This window comes from Oryzias latipes, chromosome 9 (genome assembly GCF_053564925.1).
Source record: "Oryzias latipes strain Hd-rR chromosome 9, Olatipes_Hd-rR_3.1".
In the NCBI taxonomy this organism is placed as follows: Eukaryota; Metazoa; Chordata; class Actinopteri; order Beloniformes; family Adrianichthyidae; genus Oryzias; species Oryzias latipes.
In genome coordinates this window covers 29,441,010-29,459,393 of record NC_136245.1, presented here as the reverse complement: position 1 = coordinate 29,459,393, position 18,384 = coordinate 29,441,010, and the positions used below count along the sequence as shown (strand labels likewise).

Below are 18,384 nucleotides of genomic sequence, written 5' to 3'. Positions count from 1 at the left end.
TAGAATAGAATAGAATAGAATAGAATAGAATAGAAAATAATTTGTTCATCCCACAACAGAACAGTATTTACTGTTGAATCCTTGAATCCTCATTAGAGATAAGAAGAAAGGATCAGACAAAATAAATAAACAAATCCAAAAAAATAATACAAATGATTTATTTTTATCCTCCAAGATATAATAGAAGAATAGGACATTTATGAATTTATCATACACAATTTAAAATGTCTAAAATACTAAATACAATTACATATACAGACTATGAAGATAAATTGTTCAAACAAAAGCTGTGCAAACACATTGCCATACCAGAGATATTTTTCTCTAAAAGGCTACTGTTGACTAGATTGCTTTATTGTCATCACACTCGGAGTAAAGAAAAAGACCACCAACTGAACGTGTACCATACAACAATTTCAACTAAAATAATTATAATGGGAACAAGGTAAATGTAAAAACAACTGTAGAAACAATTAGATTAGTAATAAAAATGTGTACAAGAGCAGTTTAGTTTAATAAACAATACACTAGCCATGGTATGAATGTGTTTGGAAGGTAAAAAAAAAATTTAACCAATAAGATTGTTTGCAGTATATTGTGGTCCGTATGGAGAATAGTAACATTTTCTTAACTGCATGTTAAATTAAAGTTTTAGTGTGGCATTAAGAAGCTGGTTCCTCATTGGTATTTATTTATTTATTTATTTATTTATTTATTTAGAGGATTAAACAAACAACACTTGGTTCTTGCCAAGTAATACTGATAATAATAATTATTAATATTAATACATATCACTGGCTTAAATTCCCAAATTATTTCTCAGTCAACAACTTAGTTTGGTTTATTCTCAAAATTGTTTACTCTTAGAAATAGTATACAATTATGATTAAAGATAAAAACGTTGACAAAAACGTTTTTTATGGTAAACAATTAAAAAACAAAACTGGAATTGAAAAATTGCACAAATCAGTGGTAAGGAAAGCAGTGTTTTCTGGGGCGACTCGTTGACGTCATTTCCGGCGTCTCCGCTGCTTTACGGTCGTTCGCACCGCGTGTTCACCCCAGCGCCAGGTTTGTTTTAGTCTGACAGCATTTTACACACTTCTTAATGCAACTTTAAATTATGCAATAAGAATTGATTCATAGTCACAAAAATATGAAAGAGTATATTTTTAGCTAAATGCTTACGTCTAATTGAAGATCATTAAGGCCGCGGTGTTTGTAGCTTTTTTTTCTTTTGCTAGCCCGCAGTAGACTTGTCAGGAGTTTCATTCAAATAAACAATAGCGTTGCGTCATCGTACCATGTGCTGTGGATTGTTCTGATTTTGGGTGACACTGAATGTCACAAAATCTTGGTTTATCGTAATAAATCGGATCTTTCTAGATCAACTGTGCTACTCTAAATGTGACACAGTTGATGATCAGGCTAGAAGACAAACTTTCAAACGCCTATAAATAAAAACTGAGTTCCGTCCGAAAAAGACTGTCTGTCTTCTCTGAATTCCAGCAACAGTCAATTGTGGAAAGGATATTCGTAGAAAGAGTCCTCCAGAGTAGAGGAATGTGTCAGAACTACATATTGAGTGCAGACGATGCAATTTATGAATAGAATTGTGCTCAAAAGGGAAAACTGAGGGGAGATTTTAGGGACTTTCATTTGCTGCAGACAGTTTGAATCATGAATCATTTGTCCTTCCCATGAAACTGTTTAAATTAAAACATACAAGTTGCTGTTAAAAGCTTTTAAATAAATAAAAAGCACATTTTTTTTGTATTTGAATTTTAATTGTCCAATAACAGTGTATATTTTTTTGTGTTCCTATAAAAAATGTAAAAACAAAAAAATCTGTGAAATGGGATTTTATTGTCTTATAGATGAAAGAGTCAATTATGAATCAGGAGAAGCTGGTGAAACTGCAGGCCCAGGTCCGCATAGATGGGAAGGTGAGCTGAATGCGTGCTGACGGGACATTTTAATTTAAAAAAACTGAGGCACCTAAAGAAAATGTTTGTGCTCCATAGGGGTCGGCTCGGAGAAAGAGGAAGGTTGTGCACAGAACAGCTACAGCAGATGACAAAAAACTACACTTTTCCCTAAAGAAACTAGGAGTAAACAACATTTCTGGAATTGAGGAGGTATTTGTAACTAGTTATTAAACTTTACTTATAGTAGAACATGTTGTGGCAGGGATTTAAAGACCCGATCATCTTTTCATGTATTGGTGTCATTTTCTAAGACATAGTTTCTGCAGAGCTGCAGTAATTAGAAAGTAATTTGTTTGTTATTTGCCTTCGTTGAGACGAAGCCATCCTGCCCCCACATCCGGTCACCCTTCTGTTTACACGCTGCCCCTCACAGCTCCAACATAACATTAGCAGTGAGCGGCGAGCAATATCGCCGCCATCCAGCCGTATAGTTTTGACCCAGATTCCAATCCTGGCGTACTGAGGACGTCTGGTTCCAACATGGCGACAGACAAATCAGGGAAGAATGGCGACTGAATTGACTTAATTTGGCTGGAACCAGAAGCAAAGCATTTTTTTTATGGGTGACGTCACACGCGATTCGTCCAGTTCTATTTTACGCAGTCAATGCCTGCCGCCTGTAGGACCTACGTCACAGCCACCAGCTTTTTCTAATGGCATTTCTTTTGTCTGCTCCTGATTTACAACAATTTAAATAAAGATATACTCAGAAATGAAAGTGTAAGCATGATTTTCTTCATACATGTCCTCTATCATCAGAAAAATGCCACAAGAACATGTAAAAAACTCAATTTTGATTGTTATGGATCTGTAAACTTATAGTTTTTCTTTGAATTATAAATCACATGTTGTCCATCACAGAAAAACCATACAACCAAGGTTAACAGAGGAAAGTAGTTCAGGGAAGATTGTGTGTTGTTTGTCAGTTACTGATATGTATTTATTTATTTAAAAAAAACATAATTTGGTTTCTAATGTAATTGAAAACCGGTTTACAACTTTTGTGAAACTTTGGAACAGATGAGAAGTATGAATAGGTTCAAATTTTTAAATCGGTTGAAGCTTTAAAACCACTTGTGTTGCTACAGGTGAGCATGTTTACAAACCAGGGGACGGTGATCCACTTTAACAACCCAAAAGTCCAGGCCTCCCTGGCCGCCAACACCTTCGCCGTCACAGGACATGCTGAGAACAAACAGCTAACAGAAATGCTCCCTGGGATCCTCAGTCAGTTAGGCGCCGACAGTCTTACCAGCCTCAGGAGACTGGCAGAGCACCTGCCCAAAACAGGTACCTACCACAACACATTAGTCAGCTTTGTTCGCAACAGTTGTGTAGCATTTTTGTAATTTTCCCCGTTGCTCCGCGCAGTGGGAGAGCACAAAGTCCCCATCGTTGACGCCGAAGAGGAGGAGGATGAAGTTCCAGGTAAGCCCCTCTTCTCTTCCCCTTTTCAAAACACGTCAGCAAAAGCTCTTTGTTTTGTTGTCCTAAATAAAAACAAAAGCACTATTCACTCATTAATTTGGAGCTTTCAGTTTATGTAGAAAGGAAAGTGGTCAGGTCTCTCACTAGTTTAAAAATGCAGATGATGCCATACAATGCAAGCATCTTTTAGGGTGTATTCAGGCTGGACACATTCGGTTCGGTTAAAGTGAACCAGAGTTCGATTCTCCTAATACAAATTTCAGTCTAAATACACCCAAGCGGTTCCTGGTCCCAGACTGAATGTCACAAACTGGGACCAGGAACCGCTCTCGGACCCATCTTTGGAGGTGATCTCGGTTCGTTTCCATTCGGACTGAGCTTTGGTTCTTCAGTCCGTATACAGTCCGTCCTCCGAGCGGAACAACTGAACCTAAATGGCCACCGTAGCTGACATAAACATAGTAGGAATGTAGCAACAGATGATCCGCGGACAACTGTAAAGCAACGGATGTCGTGTTATCAAACGGAAAAAAAGGGTCCACCTGTTTATTTGTTAAAAACGTTTATTTTAACAAAGCTGAAACCACTCCTCACATGCTTTTCTGTCTCGTTACGCGGCACGCGGCTGACGGGCGCTGCTGTGACATCATCCTGAAAGCTGCCTTGTAGTTTCCTTTACAGAATTCTCTTAAAATAATTTTCAGCAACTCATTGAGATGTGGTTGGATTAATTTAGGCTCATTAAAACTTTTAACGTATAACACACTACTTCTCACTGTTTTTTCCAACTATCTATATCCCATAAACACTTAATGGTACCTTCATACCTGACGTCTCCTCATCGCTGCAGTTTCTGTCGTCCTCTGAGTTAAAGCACGTCTCCTGACCAGTAACTGCCTTGCAGCAGGCCTCCACTGTACCAACGGAACTAGTAAAGTGTTGTTCCCAACGCTGGTAATCGACATATAAAGTTTTAATAAGTTAACTGTCCCGATAAGAATTGTAAAGCGTAGCACGTTTGTCTTTCTAGTTGTGTTGACCCGCCTTGCCATTGACTAAAGAGATCTCTAGTCACATGATTTTGTTTACAAGCTTTGGCCTGGAACAGAATGGTCCGCTTGATGCCAGTCTGAATCCAGACCAAGTAGAAGGTTGGGTACTCGATCCGGAACAAAGGACTTTTCCGGTCTGAATTCACCCTCAGTCCTTCAGTGTTCAGCACAAAAACAAATCACTGAAAGGTAATTAACAGGGAAAGCAGTGTGGCAGTAAGTAAACATTTATTCCAGACACGGATCAAATGTATTTCTACTTTAAAATGAGAAAATGTTCCTGTTCATTGTTAGAAATGTATTTCTTAACATCTTTTGTACTTTACATAGTGAGTTTTATGTGTTGAAGCCTTTTTGGGTGAAGCTGTCGCTTTTAATCTGCTTTTGAACTTTTGGATTGTTTATATGCAAGGTGACATGAACATCTATGTCTTTTAAGGCTTAATGTGATAAAAATATATAAAAATGTAGAGTTAAAATAAAGAACGAAGTCTGGAGCCGTTATTTGGTTCCTGTTTGCAGATCCATCTATTCCCTCCTAGAAATGCTGGTAAATTCTATTTTACTCCCCCAGCATCTGATTTGGTTTCGTCAGCTCTTGCATATTTTTTCATTTGACATTTTTTAATAAAACATATATTAGTTGGGGATGCTTCAGGTTTCGGATGCATATTTTTTTCATTTTGTATGTTGTATATTTTTAAATCAACACTTTAAAAGCCACACCAATAACAATAAAATTAATGGGAAAAAACACATTTTTCTATATTTTATTGACTTAGGTGAGTATTAAACACAATGTTTTTAAAAAATAAGAAGTTTTCAAAATGTCGACTAAACAGGCAGCTAAAGGGTTAACACAATCAAACCTTTGTATGCTATCGTTTTTATTTCCACACCAAAGTGAAAATTGTATTTACTGATATAATAAAACATTCAGTCATAAAACTCTGAACCAGATTGCTGAAAAACAAATGTCATTTTAGCTCTTATGCCTTTATAAATGTGTATATGGTATTTGTACATTCCTCTGTAGCCTTTATTTGGTGTCACTGCTTTCTCTCTGCTCCTTTTTCAGATCTGGTTGAAAACTTTGACGAAGCCTCAAAGAACGAAGCGAATTAACCAACACCAGGACATGTTTTAGAGCTTCTCTGCTTTGGAACAGAACAGTATTTTGCTTCTCAAATCTGCTTTTTCAACTACAGTTTTCACAGTTGACATAAATATTCACCCATTTTATAATAACTACAATTTTGTCTTAACTGTTGTTGTTTTTTTCCCCCTGTAATAATGTGTAATAGTTTATTTTATGAAATAAAACATTTGAATATTATTCGTTTCTTTCCAGTTTCTTGTCACGGCTCCTGAAACTCTTTAGTTTTGGTTTTGCTTCCAGTCCTGAAATATAATATAACATAATATAATATAAATTTTGCCAAATAAACAGTACTTTTCCAAACAGGGGACATGATTTCTGTACCTCTAGCAAACAAGAAAAGGGTTTTACCATTCAGAGTTATGAGGAAGTGAAACTTGAAGCAAACTATTCGTGCTAAAATGACCTAAGAAGTAACTCAACACGGTAGGTATCTGCACTGTTGACTTTGCACGTACATACACTATTAACGCACCTTTCTTTGACTGGACGTGAAAGTAATAAGAAGCTTCTTAAACACATGATGGCAACACGAACTACAAGCAAGGGTGAGTAGAAACACGCGTGTCCTTAATATGTTCCCTTCAAGTGTTGTCACTTTATTTTCCTAACGTTGAAGAGCAGCCTCCCCCCTCGCCCCCTTTTCCTCACCCATATGGCCTTGCTCTTGAACTTTCATAGTTTCAGGCGTCCAATTCATCGCACAGAAGGGAAAATCCAGTTTCAGAGCGTTTTGAGTCTCAGTCAAAGATTGTGCTGGATTATTTCTTATTGCGTGGGATCAAGATGAAAATTAAGAAGTTCTGGGGGGAAAAATATTTTTTCCCTCCAGAACTTCTACTAACCGTAAAATTTACTTTTGTTTTTTAAAGGAATTATGTTCATTTTCACTGTTCAGGCTTTTCCCAACAGCATATAACCTGGATCTTTAGGATCTGGGAATTGCCACCCAAATGAGGCAGGAACGGGATGGCATGTTTGTCTGTTTATGTGTGGGCGTCTGATTCCTTGTTTGCCAATATCCCCCGCAGAATTTTGCCTCAAAGGCTGAGGGCAAGCCCCCGCCTCACAGAACACCCACACTTCTTCTCTGCATCTCACAGAGCTTCATTAGAAAGTAACAGCTTATCTGATCGCAAAATTTGACTGGCAAATTAGAATAGAGGAAATACCATTGCTTTAGTGGCCTCGCTCGGAGCACACACGCTTAAGGGCAGTTTCTTTCTCGCCTCCAAAGGTGGTATCGTGGGGTGATGGTGTTGATGACGTGGAGCTTTTTAGCAACAATATAAAGTTGGGCTGAGTGGACAGCCAGAGTCATCACAGCTACTCCAACCCAACTTCTGCTCTTTGCCTTGCAGTGATCTTTTCAGAGTAACTCATCCAAATGGTAAGAAATCACTTATATTGGCTCTTTTGAATGGCATTTTTCTAGTTTTTGGTGTTGTATAGATTTATTATAACTTATTTAGAAGCAAAGTTTCCTTAGATTAATATTTATTTTCCGCTAATATGCCAAAAAAAGTAATTCCCCCCCCCCCATAAATCATACCTGTATTTTTTATTATTTTAATTTTTTTTATCGTTTCTCCATCCTCAGAAGATTTTATCAGTCTGGACATTTGGGCTTCTCCTATTCACCTTTGGGGGAGCACATGGACATGAAGTCTTTCCTGAAAACTGTAATTTTCAGATCTTTTTTTTTTTGTGCTCTTTTAGCACTTTTGTAGTGTTCTGATCTATATGTGTCGTTACTCAATGCCTGTGCAGTTGTGGTGGTGAAGAAGAACGATCCTCGGCCAGTCACGCTGACCTGCAACACACAGGCGGAGAAAGTTGATTCGTGGACGTTAGACGGAGAAGAAGTGGAGTTTGACAGCTACGTCCGGATGGAGGGGCCAAACCTCAAAGTGTCTGAAGTCGATGCCCCCATGTTGGGGAAATACAGCTGCTGGAGTGGGGGCAAAATGCTCTCATCTACTTATCTGTTCCAGGAGCTCGAGGAAGAAGGGGATTTAGGTGAGATTTCCTTTTTAACTCTGTTGTAAAATGTGCTAAGTGCTTAGATTTAGGCAGAATTAATGTACAAATGTGCTTTCTGGAGTATTTAAAAAAATGTTGTTCTCTTATTCTCTGTTTTCCAATAGATTCTTTGCTAAGTTGTCGAGCAAAGTCCTATGATTGTAATTTCACATGCAGCTTGAAGGACAGTAGATTTACAGCAGTCCGCCTCGGACTTGGACAAGACTGGTGAGGTCACAAATAGCTTATTGTGGGAACCAGAGGACATACGGCAGCTTTGCTCATCAGTGACTCTTGTTTCGGCTTCCTTCTCCAGCAGTGAAGGTCAGCAATCGTGTCAGTGGGAAAGCAGCAGCAGCAGCAGCAGCAGCAGCAGCCATGATGGGGAACTCCAGTTTGTTCTGCCTCATTCCCTGTCACCTTATGCTGAGGAAAGCACCATGCTAGAACTGACTGCAGAGGCCATCAACATGTATTACATCCTCCGCAGAACCAAGACGTTTTACCTCAGAGACATCAGTAAGAGGAGCACATTAGAGGCATTCGTCAGTGTCACTATATGAAAACTATATGAAATCTGCTGTTTTCTCATCATTGGCGCAATTATATTTAAAAAGATATGATTGTTTTTTGTCTTTACAGTTCAGCCTGACAGTCCTGAGATAGTGAGGTGTGAGGAGGTCGGCGAGCAGCTAAACGTGAGCGTTGACCCTCCTCCCAGCTGGTCCACGCCTCACAGCTTCTTCAGTCTGGAGTACGAGATCCAATACGAGCTAAAAGATGATGGCACGGTATTACCAGCCTCACACTGAAACAAACTCTGGAATTATTTTAAAAAAAACCTCAAAATCCTGTTTCCTAACTGATTTGTTTTGTTGTTTTTTTTGGTTGTAGATTGAGAACTCTTTCTCCACTCTGATACCAAGGAAGATCAACCGGCTGAGGGTTCGCTCCAGGGACTCGCTGGTGCTCTCAGCCTGGAGTCAGTGGACTGCATGGCAAAATGTAAACCACTGATATTATTTAATTTGGATTCCTCTACATTTTCTTTTGAATCTGTTCTTAAGGGTTTATCCTCAAAAAATGGCCCAATTTTATTTCATATCCATCTATTTATTTATTTATTTGTTTGTTTGTCTATTTATTTATTTATTTATTTAGTTTTAAAGAGGAAGTGATCGTGAAATCGTTGCTTTTTTTTCTTCCTCATTCTTTTTATCACAGTTCATTCATTTTGCTAATAGGGTTCCACAAACAAACATCCCTTATGATTTCATGATTTCACATTTAGTTTTTCTTTCCAATGTCCCTATTATGTGTAGATTTAAAGAACATGAATAAGTTATGATCTACAAATCGCTGTGCACTAGAAGTTCAGCCTGGTTCTTGAACACAGAGAAGTTCTCACTCAAGGTTTCTTCATTTTACACCCCCGCCCTCTCTGTGAGTGTCAGTATTTCTGTGTATGTTTGTGGTTTGACACAGTACAAAACAATGGCTATTAAAAGAGCTTTGTGCTTCCTTCCTGATAAATGTTCCTTCTTCATTTGTGCTCTGTTCGTGTTACGTTTAAAGTCGGTGACTCAAAGGACAGAAGTTCCCTTGAGATACCCCATGAAAACACAATCATTACCGGTAGCTCATTAGGCGAGCAGATTTTTTATCTGTGTCCTCATACTTTAATTATTTAACATCACTAACAGGTTGGATATACGAGCGAACAAAAATGTCTAATATTAGTCAGGTCAAGAACAAAGAACTTTACTTTTTCACCAATTCATTCTTGAGCTTAAGCAGAAAATTGCGACTTATCACTGTCCTGGTACAGATTTTTAGCATCCAGCTCATGGAAATCCTAAAATTTGAGGGTTAATGGTTAATTTTGAGGGTTACGTTTCATTATTTTATCATGAAACTCCCCAGAAAGGAAAGTCGGCTGCATAGAAGATTTGGGATTTGACATTGGGACAAGTGGTTTTCCTTTGACTCCGTTCCTTTAGAGGCGGATGGTTAACCTGAGAGATCTGCTCTTTCATGCTGAGCATTGTTCTGAAGAGTTCCCCTCCGTTTTAACCTGTTGAACTTCTACAAAGCAGAATTGACTCTCCTATCTGAGATAAAGTCATGGTCTTAGACTCACAGGTGTGAAACAGTATCGAAAGGTCAGAACTTAATGAGGATTTTGGATCAAATGGGAAACGTCCCCAAGAACCAACTACATTAACTGTCAGTAAGAAACTGATATCTCAACATGACATACAATTGGTTTTATCCTTTACCAAACAAGATACTTCATGTTATGTTCTATTTCAAAGATCATACAGTTTTTTTTAAAAGTGAAACACAATAGAAGATTTGAACCATTTACCACTCTCTATACTCAGAACTTTTTAAAATCTACATTTGATTAAAATCAGGTTTCAATTTCCTGATTTTAAAAAAATTGAAAGAATAGTCAACTTACCTGGGAAAGATACCAGGCAGGAACCTTTTTTTTTTTTTTAAATCAGGAAAATCAGACTGTGCCCCCCCAAAACAGGAAATGTTACAGCTGGAAACTCCACTCCCAGTACATGAGTCCATTTCCATGTTCTTATCCAAAGCAAAAGGGACATTTTGTTCTTTTGCAATTTTTATTCTCATCATCTAATGTGTGTTTCAACTCATTGCAGGTTAGAAAAGGGAAAAAGAACCGTCACCGGTGCAAAAAGAGACACCAAGGTGACCTTCAGGACTCCACACCTGGGTCCTCGGACCGCCTGAAGACGAAACGGAGGAAGCATAAAAAAAAGAAAAAGGGATTATTTAAACAAAACGAGCACTGATCGTACGACGGAAACTAAAGCAACATATATGTTCTTTTCCACTATATGTGGGGATGGACTAAAGGTGGACAGTCCATAAAAGGAAGGGAAAATTTTAAAAAGAAAAAAAGCCTTAAGAAGTATTTCTTCTGAAGATCAAAAGTTTTAGATCCTTCGAAGCGAAATCCAATTCAAGTGTTCATTTTTTCTGTTCACTTTTGAACTAATTTACAGACAGAACTTTGTGATAAAGTTTAAATTATTCACAATTTTGTAAAGAGTTTGTTGTAACCGTATTGCTTTTATTGTCTTTGTGCTGTGATCACTCTCTTTTTATTTGTTTCTTTTTTTATATAAAAAGCATCTGTTAATGGGTTTATTTTTGGTGAAAATGTCAGTTTTGATACAAGCAAAACAAGGAAATAAACCGGTTATTAGGGTTTTGGAGGATAAACAGCTGCTGTGGAGACGAGTTTATGTAAGACTGATGCTAAATTATAAATAAGAAGTTCTAAATAAAGTCTGAAAAGGAATCTTCTCCAAAACTTATTTTCAACTCATGTTCAATTTGACAGTGGTTGTGTTTAGTGTTCATCTAACATTTAATATGAGGAAACGCTTTTAGCAATTAGAAACAAAATACGATTTTTGCTTTTAATGTTGTTAAATTAACGACAAAAACGTGGAGTATGGTGACTAATACAAAATTTAATATCCTCTTTTTAATACAGAACTTTCAGTACAACCCCTGATAAAGAAAGAAAACAGTTTCCTGCAAAACTTTAAATAGAAGCTAAAAGTGCCACATTTTTTTGTTATTCCAAATGTCTTGATACTTCTATTTTTAAGGTCAAAGTGTAGAGAAAATAAGCAAAAAGTCATTTTTATCTTATTATGGTTTGACATTATGTCATTCCTTATTTATGTCAGACCATAGTGGATTGTGTGCATTTAAACCATCTTTATTGAAAACCTTGAACCTTAGTACAACACTTTTTGGGTTCTTTTTATTGTCCAGAGAGAGAATCTTTAGAGATCATTAAAAATAAAACCCTGCGACAGACTGGCGACCTGTCCAGGGTGTCCCCTGCCTTCGCCCATAAGTGGCCGGGATAGGCTCCAGCAGCCCCGTGACCCCAAAAGGGATAAACGGAAGAAAATGAATGATGAAGGAATGAATGAATGAATAAAAATAAACCAGAACAATTTGAAAAAAAAAAAGTAAATGTGATGCTGATGGTGGTGCATGTAACTGTCAAATGCCCATTACCAGGATTGATCTTCTGTTGATCGGGAGTAGACAGAAGTGTGGGCCAAATATAGATCTTATTTCTGTTTCTTCTTGTCCCCAAACATTTACGCTTCCTTTAAGAGAGTTTGTAACGGCAGGAACAAGAGCATCGGCTAACTTTGGAATGCTCTCGCTCTGCCAAGGCAACAGGAATAGACTACAACAGAGAAATCAGCCACAGACGTTTCTAATGACTAACTATTTATTGATTCATTTTTTTTACCTATTTCAACTTATCATCGACACCAAGCTTGGCTACAGTAGAGGAGCCATGTCTCGCAGTAAATGATTAATTGGTTTAAAAAGTCATCAGATACAAGAAAGTTGAAGAATTGAAGGCTTTCATGCTGTTGCTTGGAAGGCAGGCGGGGGCTCCTTTTGTTTCCTGGAAAATAAAATCTTCTGGTTTATTTTTCTTTGTACTGAAGCGTGGAGATTCTGTTGGAATGAAAGCGCACAGACGGGGGTTTCCAATTCAAGCCAAATGTTTATTACCCTAACAATATTTCTAATACAGATGTCCGGGCTCAATCAATTTCCCTCAATGCCTTTTACTAAAACAGGGCTCACATCAGGATCACAAAGAAAGAGCGCTGTTTTCTCTCCCTTCCCGGGATTTATACAATCTCTGGATGAATATGTAAATGCATAGAGGACGGTGAAGAATCCGATGGTCAGTGGTCTGTCGTTACACAGCTCCCAGGGCCATTAGCTGTCACGTGAGCATCTGCACAGAGAGAGAATACAAAACACAACCTACAGAGAGCCTTCCCCACACCATTGGTTCCCTGGTACACACTTCCTCAACATATCCTACCATATGTGTGCTCCTCTAAGACTGCAGTGGGGGCCTCTCACATGTATGGCATGCATGATCTGCTGAAATTGATTCTGAACCAGATTCTATGGGTTATATATTCTTCAAGTTGTATGTGTTATATATTGTTATATATTCTTCAGTACCATGTTTCACTACCATAGCATGATCGCCTCACTGTTTTAGTCTTTCACCATAAATGTGTTCATTCTTCTTTGAAATCCTTCCAATCAAAATGTCCTCACCTAAATAGGAGACAGTGTTGTTTTGTTGTTGTTGGTCTCACATGTTGAGACTGAACAAAATGTGACCTTTGCATCCAAGCAGGCAAAATTTCACACTTTACCAGAGCCCTTTTTTTTTCCTAATCTATTTTTACAACTTTTATTGCTTTTATGTAACAAAACAACAGAACACAGATGGACTTAACAGAAACAGTCAGAGCATCCAATTCTGTGGATATGTCTTGTATCACAAAGTGCAGGTGTTCATCAATTAAACAAAATAAAAGTGTATAGAGAGAGAGAGAGAGAGAGAGAGAGAGAGAGAGAGAGAGAGAGAGAGAGAGAGAGAGAGAGAGAGAGAGAGAGAGAGAGAGAGAGAGAGAGAGAGAGAGAGAGAGAATATGATACAAATGTCATATTTGTTTCAAGTAGTATTTGTTAGAATTTAGAATAAAACTTTATTGATCCCATAAAGGGGAAATTACCTTGTTACTATAGCCTGGGTAAAGTGCAGGGTTGTGTCAGGAAGGCCATTCCACCTGTGTGAATCAGTGAAAGCTGATTTGCTGTAAGGACCCTTAAAGGGATGTGCCCAAAGGTGAACAACAACTATATCTCTATTAAAAACAGAAGATAGACAGTACCACTAAAAATAAACTTTAAATTATCAGTAATTATTCCCCAGGCGTTGAAGAGCTGACAGGAAGAAAGAAATGCAAACGTTCTTCTTCCTGCAGTGAGGTTTTACAGTTGCTGGCTGCATTTATGGTCTCATGCAGAGGATGATGATACTGAAAAGGACTGTCCATGATAAATTTCAGGTTCCATATTTACCCAGTAATCCTCACATTCGTTTGCTTTACATTTTAAAGAAAAAGTCTGTTTTGGGGGTTTAAATGTCTAAAACAGCGTCCTCAAATGACCTTTATGGCTCATGGCTTTTTCAGCTCTTGATCTTAGCAGTAAATATTTGTCCAAATCCAACATTTATATATATATATATATATATATATATATATTTCCACATCTTTGTGTTATTCTTTCTGCACATTATACCCACCAAAAAAAAGTTTTTTTACTCAGAACTGTGAGAAAACAAGCCATAATTTATTTCTAAATTATTCTGTCATTGGTCAGCTGATGATACCTGATCACTCATAGAGGTTAAGGATTCCTCAGCCAATTTTTTCATCGAAAAAAACCAGAGTACATCTTTATGACCACAAATAACCACTTGTTCTCCACTAAGACAGCTTCTACTGGTCAGTCGCCTTTAATGTGACTTATTTATTACAGAGATAAATGTTCTTATGTGGGAAATAGATGGCATTTAAAATTTAGTTCTATTCTCTGATCCTTTTTTTGATCACGGTTGTGAGTCATCAAGTTACTTGTGACCAAAACCACTCAGCGGCCAGACTTTCAGTCTTTCTGCACATGGTCAAAGTATGAATTTCCTGTGAAACTATCTGAGGAAGGAGAGTCTTCAGGTGTCAGAAACAGAACTGTCAAGCTCTGGTTATGATGTTTTTTTCTGATGTAAAGAAAAGTTTCCTCCTTTTCTCTCAAACAAACTGTCCCCCTGCTGGTGTGTCAATGTCCTTTCAGCAGAATTTGGCTTCAGTGGTTCTTTTTGGACATTACCCCGATAGCATCATCCTTTCCTTTTTATGTTGTTTTCCTCAGAAACAATCTTGAGTATGACTTTTAGTTTCTGTTCATGTTTCCACCCTGATGACTGTTTTTATGGCAGCCACAAGGGTTCATCAACCAGCAGATAAATCTTCAATAGGTGCCTGTCCACCATTACCTAAAAATAAACTCAGCTGATTTTAGGAAAATGTCTTGCAGTAGGCAAACAAATGCATCAATGGTCTATATGTTCACAAAATGCAAATCAGATTATATTTGGAACAAAACTTGCAGTAACTCATAACTGTTCACAGTAGGTTTGCAGTTTGAGAGTGAATATTCATTTACCACAAAAGTTGTGTTTTTTTTTAAATTTTAGATCTCTTTTTTATTTGGCTTTGTGTTAGTTTCTTGTGCCCATGTTTTTCCTCCGCTGACAGGAACAATTTCAGCTCAAAAAAGCATTTTGTTTTGTTTTTCTACTTTTCTCTGCACTTAAAAATTGCATATTTTGTTCTTGCCCTTTTAAAGTAAAAAAAAAAACAGACGAAAATAGATCAAACTCCTTTTTATGAAAAGATAAGCTTATGTCTAATTTGCAGATTAATTAGAATTGTGTTATTTCAGAAGTATTTTAATTTATTTGGAATAAAAATATTTGCTAGAAATTTAGCAAGAACAACATTTAAAATGTCTTTGCAACAACTGTTTTAACATAAAATAAAAGTGAAGTTATCTCCTTAAAAGAGTAAAACAGTTGACCTCATTTTTTTAAACAATTCAGTTTCATTTTAAGATAATTATTTATCTTAAAAAAAAACTCCTTCACGGTGCATGTGCACCCTGCAAATAAAGTACATTTTTAACACATATTGTCCTACTGCAAACAATCTTTTGAATGGATTTTGTTATCAAGTAAAGAGTAGTGCGTCTCTTGATTTAGCGCATGCTCAAAAAGGGAGAGACTGTCTATTTCTATTTCCATAAAAATCATTCAAAACCAAAATCGGCACAGCAACGTCATCAAAACGCAATTTTGCTAAAGAAACCGATCCATGAATTATTCATCTTGTGACGTGAAAAGATAGAAACTAGTTTATTTGTTGCTTCAGCATTAAAAAAATGGGAAGAAACTGCTGACGTTTAACTGAAAACTCAGTTGAACTGTTGAGTCAGAGCTTTGCGCAGACAGGAAACAAGAAAAGGGGAAATATCGTGTTACTTTTTTTATTGAAAGATAATGCGTCATGTGAAGCTGCAAAAATCAGAAAGACATCCCCGACAAACATCTCTTTGAAATCCATCAGAAGAGCCGTCATTACGCAAAACTGTTGCACAAGATTTAAAGATGGTACAAAGCTAAATATACAATGCAAGATGTTCTCAGTTGTTTGGGCTTTTTGTGGCTACTTTTAGACATTATTATTAGAATTTATTATGTGAAAAGGCGCAGGAAAAAACCTGTAAATAATTAGACACAAATGCGCAAACTCGTCTTCTAAGGAAGACGCAGCCAGAGGTGGATGCATAAACAGCTTTAAATTAATGTAAATTCTTAGCTGAGCTCTTTTTCTGACAGGGGCCAACTCTGTGGATAAGGAAAAGAGGTTTCATAAGCAACAACATAAATCAGCTGTTAAACAAATAAATCAGATGTCTGGCCTTCCTGAGTCTTTACCTTCTCTTGCACTTGGGGCATACTCGACCCCACACCGTCCTCACCGAGGCCTTTCTCAGAACCGGACTCACCCACATGTACACAGACGGCGTTGACAGTGAGCTAAAGCGCGCCAGGTTTGCAAAAGGATTGGTGGCCTCGTTCCGAAACGTCAACCCTCCCCCGGTCACAAATCTGATGATGATGTTCACAAAAGATGGACACCATAAGACCAAGAAACTGATGACGACAAAAATGATTACCCTCAGCGACTCCATCTTGCTTTCCTTCTCTGCGCTGGGGGGTTCTCTCTCCAGCTGATACCTTGCAACTACGTAGAGTTTGATGGTCATGATGACTTTGGTGAGCACCATGAGTTGAAAGATGATTATGCTGATGACGTACATCTGGAAAGATTTGGAAACTGGCAACAAATTTCTGACCAGTAAGTGACCTATGTTGTGAATCCAGCAATAAACATTGCATCCGATCACCACAGGTTTGGTCGCGAAGCGGCTGTAGATAAACGGATGGCACACAGCAAAATAACGATCGAATTGCGCAAATATAAAAGTCAAAATATTGATCCCTAAAAGCGAATTCAGCACGTTAAATGTTCCATTTCTGGACGGATATCCCTCCTGAACATCGAACAGGCCCAGATAGAAGACAGAAAAGCCAACGAGTGTGTCGCAAATGCTGGTGTTGAGCATGAAGATGAACCTGTTCTGAGCGAGGAGCTCTTTGGTGGCGGAGATGCTGATAACAACAGTTCCGGCCAGCAGAACGGTGGCTGTTGCAAATAAAATCTGGAAGATAAAAATGAGAAAATCTTCCGGAGTTTCAAAGCTCACCGAGAAGGGCACCCCCTCCCTCCAGAACTCGGATGAGTTGGACTGAAGCATCACTAAAGGCTCTCCTGCTGGTTAATATTTATGCAGATTTCACGCCCCAGGAGATGGACTCCACATGAGGTCATATTTTAGAGCAGGGGTGCTCATTATGATGGACAATAATATTCTTATAATGCAAAACAAGGTCGTTGTCATGAAATGTCATGAAATGTCCAAGTTTTCTTAAGGTTTTTTTTCAAATTTGGGATTTTTAAATGAAAAAATCCTTTGAGATATGTCCTGACAAATATATAAGGACGTGAAAGTGATGTACAGAAGGGGACCACCACCCCCCCCAACAAAAAAAAGAAAGAAAAAATAATGATAAATATAATGCGGGGGAACATCTATTTATACTCTTCCAAGGCTTTTAAATGGAGACATTTAGGAAAAGGGACAGAAGGCAGATATTTTGTCAAGTACATTTTGACAAATTTTAAGAAAAGAAAACAGTAAAGTCCGCACATGTGGTTTGCATTACATGAATTTACTTAGAGAATTTGAGTTAAATGAAGAGTTTTAGCTTCAATGACATCGTCGGGCTGAAATTAAACATCAACAAATCGGACAGAAAATTCTAAATGTGAAATAAACTCAACAAACCCGAAGCTCAAAGAAATGCTCCTCAAGAACAAAAACCTTCCAAATGCTTTTTGTTCATGGAAGCTTTTTGACTGAACTTACTATTTTAACGTTATACACTAACAGCACGTGTAGGTTGTGACGTGACTGGTTCTACCTAGATTACTTTACTCAGCATGTTAATTTGGAAAATATGTCATTGGTTATTTTCTAAGGCATTAGAAAATAACAATGGGATATATACTTAGATTTAGCTTCAGTGGTCGAGCTTCTTCTCGGGAAAAGAGGTTCTGAAGCAGCAGAAGGAGCTGGCCGTGGTGCTGAATCTGCGTCTGCGATTCACAGTGAGGTTTCCTGATTTAAAACATACTTTACCCTTTCAATAAATAGACAATGTAGACTTGATCTGTTTGTGTGTTTAATAAAGTAACGTTCTTTTGTTGAAAACAGCGCGATGACGACATGGGAAAAGCAGAAATGTTGTTCCTACATTTCAGGGAAAAAACACTCAACTGTCCTGGAAAAAAGTGTTGAAGTAGGCCTAAATTGTTTTCATTAACAGTCTCCCCGTAAACAACAATAACAGAACATTTTTCTCATTGATATTATTATACACTCAAAAAATGTTCACTTTGAATGAACATAAAAAAATTATGGAAAGGATTTCCACATGATTAGATTGCGTTACTTGAACAAAAATGAATCATGTTGGTCCTACTTAATTTATTTAGGTTGGCTCAACTTAATGTATTTAGGTTGGGTCAACTTAATGTATTTAGGTTCAAACTAATAAATTTAAGTTGATTCAATTTAAATAGAGCAGTTGCACCCAACT

At 37.6% G+C, this 18,384-nt stretch overlaps 3 protein-coding genes across 4 annotated transcripts; 2 read left to right on the top strand and 1 right to left on the bottom strand.

Moving 5' to 3' along the window:
* The first annotated feature begins 941 nt into the window (after positions 1-941).
* LOC101169115 (transcription factor BTF3) lies at positions 942-5,804 on the top strand. The gene is made up of 6 exons (XM_004072158.5): positions 942-1,071; positions 1,878-1,946; positions 2,025-2,138; positions 3,077-3,278; positions 3,360-3,416; positions 5,547-5,804. Exons 2-6 carry the CDS (start codon positions 1,878-1,880, stop codon positions 5,591-5,593), a joined length of 489 nt encoding a protein of 162 aa, XP_004072206.1. The 5' UTR covers positions 942-1,071; the 3' UTR covers positions 5,594-5,804.
* On the top strand, positions 5,801-10,616 carry il12b2 (interleukin 12B 2). 2 transcript variants are annotated; one of them, XM_078952302.1, is made up of 8 exons: positions 5,801-7,017; positions 7,228-7,309; positions 7,398-7,646; positions 7,775-7,877; positions 7,969-8,168; positions 8,292-8,440; positions 8,544-8,654; positions 10,322-10,616. In XM_078952302.1, exons 1-8 carry the CDS (start codon positions 7,015-7,017, stop codon positions 10,472-10,474), a joined length of 1,050 nt encoding a protein of 349 aa, XP_078808428.1. In that variant the 5' UTR covers positions 5,801-7,014; the 3' UTR covers positions 10,475-10,616. The 2 variants fall into 2 exon arrangements, with proteins under 2 accessions (XP_078808428.1, XP_004072315.3); XM_004072267.5 differs by having other exon boundaries at positions 7,966-8,168.
* A 4,933-nt stretch (positions 10,617-15,549) lies between these two features.
* Positions 15,550-18,155, bottom strand: LOC144994451 (uncharacterized). The gene is made up of 2 exons (XM_078952301.1): positions 16,096-18,155; positions 15,550-16,005 (listed from the first exon to the last, which is right to left on the bottom strand). Exons 1-2 carry the CDS (start codon positions 16,977-16,979, stop codon positions 15,960-15,962), a joined length of 930 nt encoding a protein of 309 aa, XP_078808427.1. The 5' UTR covers positions 16,980-18,155; the 3' UTR covers positions 15,550-15,959.
* Between the last annotated feature and the right edge of the window lie 229 nt (positions 18,156-18,384).

Bases quoted from the DNA above. Each gene is read 5' to 3' on its own strand.
- LOC101169115 (XM_004072158.5), top strand. From the start codon at position 1,878: ATGAAAGAGTCAATTATGAATCAGGAGAAGCTGGTGAAACTGCAGGCC. The intron at 1,947-2,024 runs GTGAGCTGAATG...TGTGCTCCATAG, and splicing joins AGGTCCGCATAGATGGGAAG to GGGTCGGCTCGGAGAAAGAG. The intron at 2,139-3,076 runs GTATTTGTAACT...GTGTTGCTACAG, and splicing joins ACATTTCTGGAATTGAGGAG to GTGAGCATGTTTACAAACCA.
- il12b2 (XM_004072267.5), top strand. The intron at 7,647-7,774 runs GTGAGATTTCCT...GTTTTCCAATAG, and splicing joins CGAGGAAGAAGGGGATTTAG to ATTCTTTGCTAAGTTGTCGA. The intron at 8,169-8,291 runs GTAAGAGGAGCA...TTGTCTTTACAG, and splicing joins GTTTTACCTCAGAGACATCA to TTCAGCCTGACAGTCCTGAG.
- LOC144994451 (XM_078952301.1), bottom strand. From the start codon at position 16,979: ATGCTTCAGTCCAACTCATCCGAGTTCTGGAGGGAGGGGGTGCCCTTC. The intron at 16,006-16,095 runs GTAAAGACTCAG...CCTTATCCACAG, and splicing joins TGCCCCAAGTGCAAGAGAAG to AGTTGGCCCCTGTCAGAAAA.